General features: G+C 45.2%; 1 protein-coding gene across 3 annotated transcripts in view; it reads left to right on the plus strand.

Moving 5' to 3' along the window:
• The window catches only part of MIPEP (mitochondrial intermediate peptidase), a 162,333-nt gene extending 144,877 nt beyond the window's left edge, over nt 1-17,456 (plus strand). For all 3 annotated transcript variants that reach the window (XM_086715155.1, XM_086715156.1, XM_025924782.2), the window contains one exon: nt 17,195-17,456. In XM_086715155.1, coding sequence (XP_086571281.1) covers nt 17,195-17,222 — 28 coding nt within the window. In that variant the 3' untranslated portion in view covers nt 17,223-17,456. The remainder of the gene's footprint in view (nt 1-17,194) is intronic.
• Nucleotides 17,457-17,748: the final 292 nt, after the last annotated feature.

A 17,748-nucleotide genomic window follows, 5' to 3' on the forward strand; every position in this document is an offset into this window, starting at 1 on the left:
TCACAGAGATATTTCTAAGGGTTTTATGGGCCCAAATATTTTTGTGAAAGCTCTTTTCTAACATAAAAGAGAAAGACGGGCAGTGAAAGTTTCATCCCCTGCTTGTTCAGCGTCTCCCTCTCTGATTTCGTGTCACCGTGTCTGCCCAGCTGTCCGGATATCAGGTTTGCTTTGTCAGTCCTGCCACTCTTTCTGGCTTCCACCTGCCCCACCGGCCGTACCCACACCGGGACCCTAGCTTCGCTGGCCTCAATCCCTTTTTGATCAAAGAGCCTTCGTCGGGAGGGAGAAGGGACCCGTGGCTCCTAAGAGACTGCCATCCATTTGGCTCCTCGTCATATCTGTGTTCTTCGTAGAGCTTTTCCGCTATGCACTACGTATACTTATTACGCCACATAACCGGTGTTCTACAAGGTTAGAAGAACATAGATCCCACCTTGTGCTTTATAATTCCCACAATGCACGACCAAGTCAGTCTGGTGAATTAGCAGTGATTGAAGAAACAGGCATTAAAGTGGAATGTGTTTCCACTGCCGTGGGAGGTCAGAGATAAATTCCGCAACTTGATTTACGGCAGTACATAGCGGGCTTTGTTATACGAGGTGAGTCAACTCTTGGGGCTTCATTAAAGTAGGGCCAACTCGAAGTAAAACTCTCCCTGGGAACAGGGGGTCCCAGAGGCCTTGGCCTTCGCCGCCACCTCCCTCCGACGTCTCTCCCTCCTGACAGCCACCTTGTGTGTGTTGGCAGCCAGGCCCCTTTGCTTTTAGCCACCCAACCTCCGTAGCGTAAGACTGAGGAGCTGTCCCTGTACAGTCTTTCGTGAAAATGTATTATTTTAATATCCTTAGGGCAGTGACCAGTAAGCAATCTGACAGAATGAAGGAAAGTGTTGTTCGTTGTTGATGATGTTAATTCACTCAAGCTCAGTGAGTATTTACTGAATATTGCTAAGCAGGCACTTGAGGGACACAGAAATAAACCAGTAAGCTAACTGCAGACCCTGGAGCATCCTGTCAGATTTACAGGAAGGCGCCCTCTGGGAGGTGGAGTTGTAGACAGGCGCCCACGCTGGGGCTGTGCAGCCCACCCTGGGACACAAGGCTGGGGGCCTGCAGGGTTCCTGGGCTTCAGCCACTCCTGCCCCCCACGCTCCCACCGGCTGGTTACCTGCATACCGGGCACCGACTGGCCAGCCAGGTGAGGTGGCCCGGGAGGGGATAGGCTGAAGGTGTAAACATAAGTAAATGTGACACGATGCTGACCCTCCGCTCTCTCCACACCTGTCGTATTAATGGGCAGCACGTCTGGGGATCCGCAGCCTGATTTCACCAGATGCTCTCATGCAAAATATACTGAGTCTATTCCTGGAGCGTTTTATAACGATCAGAGGCACCCACCCTTGGAATAGCCACTCGGATGCTCTTTGCGTGTAAAAAGACAAGGTCAGCGTTCCAGTGAAAGTTAAAAGAGAAAATATGTAGGTGTTGTAAATGGAATGCCTTCATGGAAAGAGTGGGTTTTTTTCCTTTTTTTTTTTTTTTTTTTTTTTTACTTTCTAAATAAATTGACTTTGGAGCACCAGGAATAAGTCATTCCTGTGGGTTACAGTGTTTTGTTAACATATCAGGCAGAGAACTGCATACTATCATACTAGAAACTGATGAGCATTTTGTATAACTTTTACAGTGTAGGGTAATAGAAACCACATGACTTATCGATCTCTTTGCACCGATAAAAAGAAATCAGCCTTTACCAGGAAATGACAGATCTTTTCTTCTGTAAAACTTAACCCAGAAGCATCTCCTATCCTTGGATTTTTCCCCCCTATTTTATTGTCAGTGTTCCAATGACTGAATTCAGTAACATAATTTTTTGCTAGCAAAGAGGATGAAAAGCCTCTGGGGAGGTAACTTTTAAATAGAATTTTAACTTTTTTCAGGATGTTAACTTTTAACCTATCAGTGTATACTGTGTGTGTGTGTGTGTGTGTGTGTGTGTGTGTGTGTGTGTACATACATACACATACATACAGTAAAACCTTGGTTGGCGAGCATAATTCATTCCAGAAACATGTTTGTAATCCAGAGCACTTGTATATCAAAGTGAATTTGTCCATAAAAAATAATGGAAAGTCAGATGATTCGTTCCACAACCCAAAGATATTCATGTTGATTACAATGTTGTAACGATTAGAATACTGTAATATAATACAAAATAATAAAGAAAATACAAAATGTAAAGAAAAATAAGTTAACCCGCACTTACGTTTGAAAACCTTCATGGTTGGTACGAGGGAGACAAGAGACAGGAGGGTTATTGTGTGGGACAACTTTCACTATCACTAATGGAATCAACGCTATCTGTTGGCCCAATGGAATCTTTTCCTGCATGGGGGCCATTGTATATGCCCAACAGATGTTGACTACAGTGCAGTATTCATAAACTCTTGTCATACACTGTATATAATGTAACTGGCAATAAGGCAGCAGAGGAAAGGGTCTATATCTGCAGGCGCTTGACCTAGAATGAAGCAAAGCATTCCTAAGCTTTCTCTTGTCTGGAAAAGCAAAGGACTGTTTATAGGTGCTTTGAAGTGACAAAAAATAGACTAGTGCCAGTTGTGGGCGCCTTCCAAGCGTTCTGAAAAATCACTGATTTCTGCCAAACACCGACACCTGAGACCTACATCCGAGCGTGGGAGGTGATCGCCCACCATCCCACAGCGAGAGAGAGAGAGAGGAACCATTGGCTCCGCTGTGATCATGTGTTGTTCGGAGTCATATGTTACTTGTATTGCAAGACATCGCTCGTGTATCAAGTTAGAATTTATTAGAAACGTTTGCTTGTCTGGTAGAACACTCACAGAACAAGTTACTCGTAATCCATGGTTTTATTTGCATATATCTCTGTGGCACTTTTCATTTCAATACACTTCCTTGCTTCTACCTACGGGGCGAATGAGTATTGATAATCCGACAGCTGGATAGAAGGGATGGGTGGAGAATCCCTTTAGACAAAAGACCATGGCCCCTGCGTGTTCACTGGCGTTCAGGGTGTAGAGCACCTCTTCTTAAACCCTGGGCATCCCAAGTTCCTACTCAATGATTTCAGATAGCCAGCACGCAGGAAGGTGATTTGTTTTGCAGAAGTACAAGGGACAGTGACATAACGGAAGTGTGTTAGGTGCGGACACAGTGTCTGTAATCCACATAACATTAATTTGTTATGTGGTGTTATCCGCACTTCGCATATATGGGACATGAAGCCTAGACCCTGAGGAACTAACTCAGTGTTGCAAAGCTATTAAATGGCATTGTCAGGATTTGACCCAGGCCGTTGTGTCTTGAAAGCCTTTGAGGGGCCCATTGCCGGCTCACAACACTCCACCCCTGCGCTCTTGAAGGTGTAGGTCTTGATACACATTTTGTGGCCTTTTACTTTCGGCGAGTTGCGTTCACGTAACTTCCCCTTGCCGTGTAAATGTGACGGAGCCCCCGCCATTTGTGTCGCCGTCTGAGACAGTGCCCCTGGAGGTCGGCTTTACTTGAGACGTGAGCGTCTCTTTGTTCCCAAGTAAATAACTTGTGGTAGACTCCTCCCAGGAAGTACACCAGCAATTCCACTTTTAGATGCTATCAACCGCACTACCTTCTAAACAGAATGTAGATATTGCTCTTTCAGCTCTTTTTGATTGCTTAATGGAAATGTTATAAAGGCTTCTTTAAAGATAGTCATTACGGATGGTGTTCTTAACATGCGGTTACAAACGTGCGCTGTTAGCAGTGGGCTAAAGACAGGCTAGCAAAGCAGGTGTCGTCGCCCCAAAGCTCTTGATCTAGATTCTTAGCGTGACACCCGGAGGCCTCAAGCACCAAGGGCTGAGCAAGTTAGGAGCCCTCAGTTAACCTCAGGTGGGACTGATATCGGGGTGCGCTGCTGCGTTTCCATCTAGCAGGAATACCGATAAAAGGTAAATAATGATAGCAGTGGCACAGATTTAGAGCAGGTTTTAGGGGGGCAGTTGAAACTGGCATTTGCTAACCAACTCTTGTTTGAAATGCTGCCAGCGAGCGCAGAGACAGGAAGATGTCTCTTGGTTTAATTGGCTCGTTTCCTGCAAGATCGTTTTACGAGATATCTTCCAGTGTTTACTTGAGTGTTTTCGACTATCTCTAAGAGAAACTTTTTCCTTTTGATGATTATGGAACACTACTAATGACGAAACTTAGATCAAGGAACGATCAAGCCAAAACCTAATTTTCTCTTTTACTTACTGGTTTATGTTGAGATTAAAGTTTTTTTGTTTTTTTTTTTTTGTTTTTTTAAATATGGAATGATCGATCCCTTTTCATCCCAGAGTTCACATCGCAAATATTTGAATAAGATTATCGAGTTCTTTTTCTACCTCATCATACAAGGTAGGGAATGTCAAGTAACACGTGTCTCACTTTCAGTCTTTTTCCGTACACAACTAAAGGTATGTTCAGTTTGAATAAGCTGTAGGGTCAGGAGGACAGCTAAACTCCACTTATGTTTTCCCTTCAAGCAGTTTAAGAAAACAGAGCTTTAAAAAATTCTTGAAATCTGAAATCACACCCTCAAAATAATTGGAATTCTAGTGGCTCAGTCGGTTGAGCGTCCGACTTCGGCTCAGGTCATGATCTCACAGTTTGTGAGTTGGTGCCCCGCGTCGGGCTCTGTGCCGACAGCTCGGAGCCTGGAGCTGCTTTGGATTCTGTGTCTCCCTGTCTCTCTGCCCCTCCCCCTCTCATTCCCTCTCTCTCTCTCTCTCTCTCTCTCTCTCTCTCTCTCTCTCTCTGAAAAATAAATAAACCTTAAAAAAATTTTAAAAGAGCTTTAAAAAAAATCCTTGAAGTCTTAAATCACACCCTCAAAATAATTGGAATTCTAGCACGCCATTCCCCTGGGTCTTCCTTCTGATGCACGTGCTTTTTCACGTTAGGATAGGAATGTCATTAAAAGGCTGCAGGAGCCTCACATGCTGATTTTCCTAAGATAAGTAGTGCTTTATGTTGAACATTAACCAGTTCAGACTAATTTCTCCTGCTTTTACACCTGTTGGAGTTGAGTGGACTGGAGAGAGTAGCAGTGGCAGCAACCACAGGAATGAGAGCGAAAACCGTAACTATACCTGTAACTACTTGCTAGAAACATCGGTGGGGAGATTTTGATGTGCCAGGTGCTGTGCTGAGCACGCTGTCCTGTGTCTCCCCCCGCCCCCGCTTCACGCACTGAGCAGTCCTGTGGTGCTTCCCAAGTTTACTGCCCAAGGTCACAGCGTAGCACCTGGTGGGGGTGCGACTCCGGTTCGGGCACCCGGACGCATCTCGGAAGGACCGGTAGTCTCTTCCACTGATTTTTCAGGTCCTACCAGGAAGCTTCGGCTTGAGAAGTGCCTGTGTGCCCCTTCCACTGTGTTTTCCCGTTCGTTCTTTTGTAATGTTGGGCACAAATACACTGATGCTCAAGGAAGGTACCGTTGAGGTCTCGGAGTGAGATTCACCCCCCCCCCCCCCCAGGGACAGTGGCAAAAGGTGACGTGTGCTAACCAGAGTCGGTGAGATATCAACTGGCTTGCGCGTAGCCAAATAAGATTTGTCGAGTGAGAACGCCCAGCAGGTTTTGGCACTTCACCACACACTCATTGGCAGCAACCCTGTCTCCTTGCACAGCGTAACAGGGATAAAGGAGGGAAGCATGTCCTGGAAGCAGACTTAGAATTTAGTGGCTCCAGGATTATGACATAGTTGCAGTAATAGAGGTAAATGGCAAGCCTGGAATGAGAGCCAAGGAAACAGAATCCCTAATCTCTGGCTTGTTTGGCTGTTTACTCAACGTGGCCTCTGAAATAGCTGAGAGCTTTTTGGAAGAAAGAGCTGGAAGAGAAGAGAGCACCTGCGTTCTCAAGGCTAAGACCTCCCTTTTGTAAACGCACTGATTTTTGAAGAGGGTGTGTGTACGTTTAATATGTGGGTGTGTTTGTTTAAGGAAGACGTGGAGCTTCAAAAGGCAAAATGTTTTGTGACCCAGAAGTGTAATTGCAAATGGAATTATTCCGTCTGACGATAAAGTGAAAAGAAACCAGTTTGTAAACACAGCGCGTATGTGGGGCTCCGGCTGGATCGGCGTCTGTCCGGCAGGAAGCTCAGGCCCTCTGCACCCGTCCAGTCAGCAGCCCCGTAGACAGAACCTCCCGTTTGACCAGAGACAGACATTAACCGAGCTGGGGGTGGGGGTGGGGGGGCATCGGGTTTTCTCAGTTCAAAGGAAGAAAGGAATTTCACTTTCTGGCTGATGTTCTGATTTTCCCAGGAACTGATCGGAGATAGTGGGAATCCACCTTTAGAGAAAGGTGTGGGTAACCACAGCCTTGTAGCAGAGAAAAACTTCAAAGTGCACAAGGTGAGCAGTGCGGTTGCCCTAGGCTTGGGAGAGCCAGATCTGGAATTAGAGTTCTGATCTCATAAAATTCACTTCAGGCTTTTCAAACTGCCAGGCCAGCCTTTGTACTGTAATTCTTCATCAGACGGAGCTGCGTTTGGCACATGTGATGATTTCACGAAAGACAGCCATTTACTGTTACGATGGGTTTTTTAGAACGGACGCAGACCGGCCTTTTCCCTCATTCTCAGATCTGGAGGGCTCAGCTGCCTGTCGGCACGTCCTGGTTATTGTTGTGTTTGCCAGCAGAGCCCCGAGGTGGCAGGGCCACCTGACCATCTGGGGGAATCAAAGGCTCTATCTTAGTACGTTGGGCCCTCGTCCTCACTGTTTTTTAAATTAGGGTAAAGTATATACAATATAAAATTTACCATTTTAGCCATTTTTAAATATGCATTTCAGTGGGCATTCACAATGTCCTATATTCCCGATCCTGTAACCATCACCCCTGTCCATTTCCAGAACTTTCCCATCATCCCGGTGATCTCTTCTTAACCAACTGAACCACCCAGGCACCCCTACCGGTGATCTCTTCTTGACAAACCTTTTCTCACAGCTCCTAATAAGGGTTTTCGTTGCATCTTTTGTTTCCCTCATTTTAGTTTTCTTCATTTAGCTGAGAAACAGTTATCTCCTAAAAAGCAGATACGGCAAAAAGTAGAAAAAAGTACACCAAGTTGGGTAACTCGCTTGGGACTGTGAGTTTGATGAGCTTATCCTAAATTCTTAATCACAGACCAATGTTTTGGAATTCACCTTGTGCAAATAAATAAGTAAGCAACCTACCTCATTCTTCAATTCACTGAACTGGGAAGTAGGTCTTTATAAACCTTTGGATCTGGTTGTTATTGTTACCAATTACGGAGCATTTTCTGTCGGAAACGCACTATCTTATTTAATTCTTGCAACAGTCTAGCAGAGAAGGTGACATTCTGTCAGGTTTATGATTTTCAAACATTATATTCCACTCTAACATTTTACCTTTACTTCCGATTGCTCTGAGCAGAAACGAGGTATGGAAAGTTAAGGGACTGCTCTAAGGTCCCTTACCCAGTTGGTTAATTCAGGTGGTCGCTCACCAAACCCTCGCTTTAACCATCAGGATATAGTACCTTGTTTAGAGGCTTCTGAAGCTTTGTTTAGAAAAGGAAGAATTTATCTTTCCTCTCTATCTCCCCTGGGCATCCCTGCAAAGGAGAACCTTGGTATAGTCAGAAGAGGAGAATTACACTGAAATGTTAAGTTATAGAACGCTATGCCAAGCCAGATAATGGTCCATTCAGCCTAAAATCCTCACCTGCACCTGCACATTGCCCGCGAGGTTGTTTATCAGACCACATGGTAGTTACCTGGCTGGTTTTTACAGAGTGGGCTGTGTTCCCAGAAGGGGTTCCCCAGCACATTCCCTTTTGGGGGCCTACGGCTTGTCTTGGTCCACCAGCCTGACCCCTAAATAAATGGTACCTGTAGGCCCTAACTGTAAACTTGACTGATATAATTTAAGCCAAATACCAGTGTCTGAAAGGTCAGAATATGATTGCCCTTTAGCTTTGATTTTCAAAGAACTGAGGAGTTCTTTTTCCCTGGCTATCTTGGGCTCTGAACACGTGGCCAGTCCGATAGGTGTCGGGCTTACCTCCACCTGGCCCCCGAATATGGACCACCCAGGCCTCATCTCTCCTGGCCAGCCTCGGACAACAGCCAATCCTCGAACTTTTGTTGCACCTTTGAAACCCAAAACGTAAAGGCGATTTTTTCCCTTGATTGTACAGGGAGAGAACCCACTTCAGGAGGACCCAAACACTCCTGAGACAATCCTACCTGCTTCTTAGACCCCCTTTACGCCTCCCAGCACACCTGGCCAGGACTGTGAGACAGTGGGATGCTTGTCTCTCCTCTTTGGCCAGGAAGACTCTCCCTTCCTCCCTGGTGAACTTGGAGAGAGGAAATCCGACATAAAGCTTGCTGTGTATCACTCAGGCTTTCTGAATCTGAGGAAAGACAGACTTATTTAAATGCGCAAAAAAAAAAAAAAAAAATTACCTGCCTCTAGTCCAAGCCCTGGGTCTGGAAAGTTGATCCTTAATCAAACAAAAATATCAGTGTCCCCCAGGTGTCCTTAAATTCCTTTTAATAACTTGTGAACTGATCTTCTTATCAAGTAGGAATCTTCTTGAAAAAATAGAACCCACTCTGGCTTACCAAAGCAGAATTTTTTTGGGATACTGTGCAGGTGGCCACAGAATCAAAGGGGGAAGTCACAGCAGAGCTCAGAAGGTGCAGTTTCCGGGGTCTCGGGAGAAAGAACGACATGGTCCCAGGGGGCTTTCGCCACGATGAGCTCGTGACTCAATCACTCCCGCCTTTGCGCCGACCCTGTCTTACCTCATATACACGTTTGTTCTATGTTCACTATTACGTATCTCCGTGGTTTTCTCCCCAGATAATGAACTTGTCAAGAGCAGAAATCGTGTCCCACCCATATCCATGTGCCTAGTGTCTCTAGCACGCAGGTACTCGGAGCATTTAATTTTTTATAAATGTTTGCACAGACTTTCCGTCTCGAGTAGGACGCCTGCTCCCTGCCGTGGGGCGTGGAACATCCAGGCCGGGGTGTCCTTTCCGAACCCCTTCAAGGAGGGAGCTTGTCAAGTCTATGGGGAGTCGACCTCACCAACGTCCAGCTCCCCCCGCCTCCCCCCTTCTCTGAGTCACCCTAGGAGGACCCCATTTTGACAGAATTCGCGACATTCCTGCCAACCACGGGCTCCTGTATGGACCTCCCTGTCTTTTCCCTGGAGAAGGCGCCCCTGCCGGGCCCTCTGGGCTCCTGTCCACGGAGGACAGTTCTCAAGGACAGAACTGATTGCAGTTCTCAAGCTCCGAACGGTCAGAATCGCTACGTGAAGGAAGCCTCTGAGATGTGTTCTGAGCCGTCCTCACCAGAGAGTCAGTCATCGAGAAACACCAAGCGCTGTCTCCCGGGGAGTTGCTAGGGATCAAAGTACACTCTGCTTCCTTTCCTAAAGCAAAAACCCTGCCTCCCGCCTCCGAAGCTCGCCTGCCGTCTGGGACCCCTCTCAGCCAGGCCAGTCCGGTGCACCCCCCTCCCACTGCGCCACGCTCCCCTCGGCTTCCTTCCCGCCTCCTCCGCCCCCAGATTTTCAGACTGTTTTCATGCCAAGTCCACTGGATCCTTTCAGGGGCCTGTCCAGCCAGCTGTGTCCTCTCTCTTGAGGCCTGGCAGTCATAACTTCGAACGGTGTCCCAAGCCAATCCTGCTTTTGTTTCCTATGTCACTTGAGAAACAAATATTTTTTTCTAGGTTAGCTGAATAGAACAGGAATACATCTCCCTTGCCCCGTCCTGTGTGAGTTAGAGGTGCCAACGGAGAGAAGCCCGATCGCATTTTCCACTTTCCTCAGCTTCCACGTGTCCATCTGGGTTGCGGCACTCACACTTCATCAGAATCACTGCCTGCCAAGCTCCCTCCCGGTTCCCGATTCAGTAGGTCTGGGGTTGGGACCAAACATTTGTATTTCTAGCAGGTTCCCAGGTAATACCCATGATGTTTGTCTGAGAACTACGCCGTTTTATATTCCTATAAAACAGATTCTTAATCATTTTTATACATAGTGTATATACTATACCTTCCTAATAACTGTGTGATCTTTTTGCCTGCCTTCAGTTGACTTTAGGCACTCAGATACACAGTGAGTGAGTGAATAAGTGAATGACTGAAAGAAAAAAAACTTCACAAAGATTTTTTTTTTTTTGTAGTATTTATTTATTTCTGAGAGAGACAGAGCACGAGTGGGGAAGAGGCAGAGAGAGAGGGAGACACAGAACCTGAAACAGGCTCCAAGCTCTGAGCTGTCAGCACAGAGCCCGACGCGGGGCTCGAACTCAAGAACCGCGAGATCATGACCTGAGCTGAAGTCGGACGCCCAACTGACTGAGCCACCCAGCCGCCCCTACAAAGATTTTATTTATAGTTACTTCAGTCACCCTGCTTTGCGTTCACTAAACTTTGGTCATACTCAGCCACAGCTTTATTTGGGCACCCTTGGTTGGTGTTAAGCAAGATGTGAAATAGACCCAAAGAGGAGGCGTTAACTCTTCCCTTCCAAGGTTCAGAATAATTCTAGGGGTGCCTGGGTGGCTCAGTCATTTAAGCATCTGGCTCTTTATTTTGCCTCAGGGCATGATCTCAGGGTCATGGGCTCGAGCTCCGTGTTGGGAGCTCAATGTACATATACAGTGGTTTCAAGTGCCCCAGTCATTTCCCGTGTTCCCGGGGCACTTAGTAAAGGGGACCATAACAAGATTCCCTCTTTGCCAGGTTGTCTTAGAGGCATAATCGACATGCCAACCAGTTGCCCTGTCATTTTTTTCAAATAATTGTATTACTTGGACATCCAGATGGGCACTCAAGAGGTTAAAGAGTTCCTGCCAAGAATATGTTGATATTTAAATAATGGCCTGGTTAGATTATGTATTATACATTACAAACTAACAGGGCGTAAACTGGCAGCTTCATACACGCACTGAACTCATCTTGGAACTGACAGAATTTGTTCTCAGTAAAAGCGTAGAAATATGCAGAGCTGGGAGCCCCTTAAACATGTAAGGGCTTCTGTTTGCAAGGAGTTACCACAGATACTTGGAGGCCACCCAGAAGACGTCCTTAAGCGCAGAGCTCCTAGGCACTTCCTTCTGCCAGTGTCATGCCTCGAACTGCAGTAGCAGCGGCCAAGCACGGCCGAGCTTCGGGTCCCGGTCACGGCCGGGCAAAGCCACGTTCCCCGTACGGCCTTTTCAGTAGAGCCTGCTCCCAGGGTCCTCTGCACTCCACCGCCACGGATAGTTAAGTAGCTGTGACCGTTTGCAAAGGGTAAACTGTGGCGCCAAAACCGAGCTGCCCAAAAGACAATGGACATTTTGGCTCCGTCTTCAAGGCAGCGAGGGGACAGTTAATAGGTTGGGTCCGTATAGCCGCGGTGGCATCAGGCAGCTATCAGACTCCCCCGACCCGTCCAGAATGTCCCCACACATACGGGTTTTGTCGTATCCGGGATGCCGGTTTTTAAATGTGGAGCTTTTGAGAATGTGTTGTTTTACAAAATTCCAAGGCACGAGACAGTATGTCCCTGCGCTCCGAGAGCATGGGCTCTGGCACCAGGTTTCCAGGGTTCAACAACAACAACAACAAAGTAAGAATCGTGCGATCTCTCTTTGCTCTGCTTTATTAGCAAGGTAGGTTCCTCACAGATGTGCTTTAAGGTTCAAATGAGTTGATACTCTTAGCGAGGTGCCTGGCCCATAGTATATGATCGGCAGATACCTGCTATAGGCACTTTGTTTTCTGATGAACCCCTTCTCGACCAGCCGTGTGTGGGGTCAGGTCCTCATGCCTGCTGTCCTCACCCTCACTTATTCCCAGCTCTACGCCAACAGGCACTGGAAAGAATAGCACAGAGTACAATTTGGAAACCCCCCTGCCTCAAGAGTCAGTCTTGGAATCCTTTTGATATCATAATTTATTTTAGTCGGGCCCAGAATAATTGCAAGGTTATGAAACATGCTAGTTGGAGCGGAGCGGTCGAGACGAAAACGTCCTGGCTTGCACCGGCTTTTATTAGCCCATTTGCCCCTCAGGTAAAATGAGGAGAAAAATAAATTAAATCATCATTCTTCAACTACTCATTATGTATTGTCTCTTCCTCTAGGACAGATGAAAGTCAACTCCCTCGTTTCCTTTTTATGAACTGATATGTGCGGAGTCTGTCCTAATGCAACTTTGTCTTTCTCACATGGCTGTCAACACTTCCCTCTTTTTAGTTGTGAGGTTTCAGTCTTCTTTTGGCAAAATCCGTCTGTCCCTCCCCGCCCCCCCCCCCCCCACCGCCCCCAGTTAGGTAACTTCCACGGTGAAACACGTTTGGAAATTCCACTCAGGGACTGAACAGCTCCAACCTGGCTCCCAGGGGCTCCCAAGAGACCGCGGGTCTAATCATCACCCTTTAAGATTACGACTTGAAGACAAGGGGGACGTCTTTGTCAGCTTTTTAAAAAATCAAAGAGTTCCTGGAACTTTTTGGGCCATACACACATATAAAAGCTAATTTCAATTTTTCTTATTTAAGGAACTGCCTGCAAACGTCGTGTTTTTCTTTTAATTCTCTGTGTAGAAGCTAGTTCGTGTCGACACTTGCCAAACATTTAAATCTAATTAAAGCAAGGATACCATCACGATATGCCAAGGGAATTCTTGCCTCAGGACTATTCTTTATCCCAGTGAGTCCTGATTTCCTCTTCTGGGGACCTTCGTCTCTAGCAGTCACATGACATACAAAAATGACCAAACCACTTCTGACCAGATTTTATTTAAAAATGCCATGAGCGTGTATGTTTTTGTTGTGCTGTCGCTAGAATTGCCATTCCCTGAGACGCAGGCATGGTGGAGGATGGGAGACTGGAGAAGGACATGGCCTAGCTAGGTCCATGTCCCGCGAAGGACAGAGCAAGGTCATATTTATATTGGCAGTTTGTTGAGTAAAGTGAACCACTTCAAAGGGACAGGAGGCTATGCTTAACTGAACAGGTTGGCTCTGAATAACTGGGTTTTACCTTCTGACAGGCCCAGGCATTTAATTATAAATGACCAGTCATTTAATTATAGAATGTTTCACATACTAAAGGGAAGAAAAGGGTGTAATAGGTTAACACGTTTGATTGAGAGCCACGTTTAGATGTTTTCCCTACAGCTGTTCTCTGCATTAAGAAACTTGGCGCGTAGGAAGTGCCCGAAACCTGATTTATTAATCAGATTGCTTCTACTTAAGCAACGACCTACATCTAAAAATCTAATGTGAAATGGGCTACTTTAGCAACCATCAAAGACTCAACCATTTCCATCCTTAGTGATGCGGCTGGGTCAGAGGAAAGGCCTTCTTTCACCGTAGAGATTATTTGACTGGGAAAGGAAAATTATGTTTTGAACTTTAGTTTTGTAAATAAAGACAAAGCAATGAACTTCCCCCCTCAGTAGCTTCTCCTTATTTCTCAGATATTTCCTGGGTGAAGATAGTAGAATTGAACTTGGATGAGGATGAGAATATTTTGATCTGCAGTTGAAAATATTACAACAGTCTTATTTTCTTAACTACTGCAGGTCTAGTCCGTGGCTTACAAGTATGTGTTTGGCACGACTGTTTTTATGTCCGCCACGCAAGCCAGTCCTTGGACAGTTTCCCACGTGGCCGCTCCCCCTGATGGGAATGACCGTGGCCATGTGTCCCGTCCTGGACCCGCCCCCAAACTCTCTGGTCTCACGGCCAACTGAGGCCTGATGGCTCCCCCGCCCCCCAGCCCGGCACCTAAATGTGTTGGCTTTCCTCTCACATTCTGGCCCAGTTACCTTCTCATCCTGGTCACTGTCGTCCCAAGCCCTAGAGTCTTCATAAAACATGTCTCCCGGAGCCTCCACCCTTCCTCCAAGACCCCAGCAGACCACTTAGTGGTCAGTATACATTCTTTTCCTTTTCCCACCTTCGTGCCTTCCTACATCGTCCTCTCCACCGAGAAGGGCCTAATTTGACCCTGACCCTTCCCTGTCCTTCAAGTTTCCACTCAGATCCCATCCCTCCACAAAGCCATCTGAATCTCTCCATCAGAATTCATCTTCCTCCCTCTCTTCTCCCACCAACTGCACTTTGCATGCTGTTAACACCCACAGTTGACTTTTTCCCAAACGTTTTGTGTTGAAACTTTTCAGACATTCAGAAAAGTTGAATGAAAAGAACAGTAAACACTCACGCACTTGCCACTTAGATTCTACAATGAACATTTTATTGTCTCTGTCACACATCCAACCATCCATTCCTCTATCCACCCCTCAAGACGTCATGTGTATATAATATATATAATTTTTAAAAGCAAGTGTCAGACAGCAGTACATTTTGCCCTAGACACTATTATATGCCTATTTCTCTTTTTTAGGTAATATTTATAGACAGTGAAATGCATACATCTTTAATGTACCGTTTAATGAATTCTGAGGCATATATACGCTTAATAACGCCGATCACTGCCCATCTATAGAACATGACCATCACACCAGAGAGCTGGCTTGTGTCCCTTCTCAGTCAGTTGTCCTCTCCACGCCCATAAGCAACAGCCCTTCTGATGTTTTTTCACCAGAGACTCCTTTGGCCCACCTTTGAACTTCCTGTGAATAAAATCCAACAGGATGCACTCCTTCGTGGAAGGCTTTTGACATTCAGCCATGTTGTTGTTTCACTCATCAGTAGGTGGTTGTTCTTGTTGCTGAGTGGTATTCCACTTTCCAAATATACCGTGTTTCTTTATCCACGTCCTATCGGTGGAAACTTGTGTCGTTTCCAGTTGGGGGTTGTAAAATCCTTTTTTTTTGACATGCCTTCATTTCCCTCGGGTAAATACCTGGGAGGAAATGGCTGGGTCGTGGGGTACGTGTGTGCGAATCTTAGAAGAAACTTCCAGATCTTTTTCTAAAGTGGTTGTACCACTTCACCCCTCCATCACTGATATGTGACAATGCAGGCTGGCCCAGAGTCTTGCCTACGTTTGGTCTTTGGAATTTTAGCCCTTCTGGTGGTTGTGTTCTTTAGTTTTCTTTCCCCAGATGACAATGATGACGTGTCTTCTCAGTGCCTGTTGTGTTTATTTGCTTGTCTTCTTTTGTGAAAGGTCTACTCAAACCTGTTGTCCCTTTTAAAAAAAATTTTTAAGAATGTTTATTTAATGTTTATTTTTGTGAGAGAGCGCATGTGCGCATGGGAGGGGAGGGACAAAGAAAGGGGGAGACAGAGGATTCGAAGTGGGCTTTGCACTGACAGTAGAGAGTCTGATGTGGGGCTCAAACCCATGAATTGCAAGATCATGGCCTGAGGCAAAGCTCTATTTAGGAGTTCTCCAAAATAGGAGAATCTGGAGGAATTTTAACCGACGGAGCCACCCAGCCGCCCCTAAATGTTTATTTCTTTGAGAGACAGAGTGCCCACGAGTCAGGGGAGAGGTAGAGAGAGTGGAGAGAGAGAGTCCTAAGCAGGCTCCCTGCTGTCACCATGAGTCTGACATGGGGCTCCATATCATGAACCAGGAGATCATGACCTAAGCCAAAATCAATAGACACCCAACTGACTGAGCCACCCAGGTGCCTTTTAAAAATACTTTCTATAAGTTGAAGGAGTCCTTTATATATTCTGGATACCAATCCATTATGAGGTATATATTATGTTGAGTGTTTTCCCCTATTCTGTCATTTACCTATTCATTTCCTTAATGGTTTCTTTTAAAAAAAAGAAGTTAAGATCTTGTTGTTGTTGTTGTTGTTGTTGTTTTTGATGAGATCTAGCATATCGTTTTTTTTCTTCTATGGTTATTGTTACTTTCTTGTCTAAGAAACTTTTGCCTACCTCAAAGTCACAAAGGTATTTTTTTCTTCTACACCCTTCATAATTTTAGCTTTCACAGTTAGTCATATTGTGACTTAGCCTGCTTGTCTTTGAATGCTTGTGACCTGGCCTCATCCTTTACACACAGTAAATACTCAAGACATCTTAATTGAATTGCATTAAAGACTGAGATGATAATAGAGGTCTCTGTCAATCTTTTAATGTCTCTGTTTTGGAATGAGTTTTATGGGATCCACCCCCAAATTAAAGGCCAGTGTATAGAGCCCTGCGCAACCCTTGAGTTAGCCAAGAATTATCTGCCAAGAATAATGGTCAAAACAACAACGTTGATTGCTTGAATCTTGGCTTCTTTGAGAGTGAAGAGTGGTGATAAATTTAGCTTTTTACCGAATTGTTAAGACATGCTAGACACGATGCCTCCTTGTTTTCTATTACATCTTCTTGTTTTATATTTATAGCCACCTCAAATGTTAAATGATGAAATCTGAGTACCAGATATTTTAAGTGATTCCTCATTATACAATTAGAAAGTTGCAAATCTAGGAGTTCTCCAAAATGGGAAAATCTGGAGGGAAGCCAATAAATTGACTCTGATATGAGATTTCTACGAAAGAGTTACACTTGATTGATTTTAAAGTGTATAGAACCTCACAGTAAAACTTGATAAGCAAATAAACGTATTAAGTTCTGAACCAATGCACTCAAAGATAACTAACAATTCAGTCTTCTAACATCACTCTAAGTATATAGTAATATCTGCAATATAAAAACTCTTGGGAGGGGCGCCTGGGTGGCTCAGTCGGTTGAGTGTCCGACTTCGGCTCAGATCATGGTCTCGCGGTTCGTGAGTGTGGGCCCCGCATCGGGCTCTGTGCTAACAAACAGCTCAGAGCCTGGAGCCTCCTTCGGATTCTGTGTGTGTGTGTGTCTCTCTCTCCCCCTCCCCTGCTCATGCTCTGCCGCTCTCTGTCTCTCAAAAATAAATAATGTTAAAAAAAATTTTTTTTTAACTCTGGGGAAACCTATTTGGTCCTAAATCTCTATTCTAACTGCTATTAGATAGTAAAAATATATTAAAATCATAAATAGCTTCAGGGCCCACATACTGACAATGAATTTTTTTTTACTCATGACTTTCTGTAATGTTCACATAGGTCATAGAGCCAAGCTCTCATTTCAGAAAGCCAGAATGTTCCCCTAGTGTAGAGTGTCTTTGTTCCTCTTTACTGTCTGCAGGTGGGTGTGCTGGCTGATCTTTTCTTTGTTTGCAGGTATGCTTCAGAAATGTCCTTCCATTGATGACTTTGTAAGTGCCCTTGTTTCTGACTTGGATCCGGACTTCGAAACTTTCCTCATGGATTCTGAGTGATGGAAGCACCTTGGATCTTGTAAATCAAGGCCATTGTAGAGATGAACTTTGCTGTGAATGTTACAGCTGTGAACTCTCGTTTCTGCTTTCAGTATTCACTTCTGTAATAACTTCTGAGAAAGCTTAAATGGATGGAACTGGGAATAAATAATTTGTTTTAATTATTCTGGCTTTTAGCCTGTTTGGCAGATTTTTGAACATATGGAAATCTACTCAATGAGCTAATAAAAACTAGAGCCTAGCGTTGTTAAATGCAAAGTATGGGCATTTCCTTAATCCAACCAGTCTCCTGTTGAACTTTTCCCCTTGCATTGATCTCTAATTGGTTCAATTAGAGACTTAATTAAAAGCAAACTTATTTAGTTTGAAACAGTCTTGAGAAGAGTTATACATGTAGTTCTTTTGAATGATTGCCACTTGAAAATGCACGTGGAGTAATTATGGTTTCCAAAGTAC

The sequence above is a fragment of the Puma concolor genome, chromosome A1 (assembly GCF_028749965.1).
Source record: "Puma concolor isolate L17-30 chromosome A1, mPumCon1.1.hap2, whole genome shotgun sequence".
Lineage (NCBI taxonomy): Eukaryota > Metazoa > Chordata > Mammalia > Carnivora > Felidae > Puma > Puma concolor.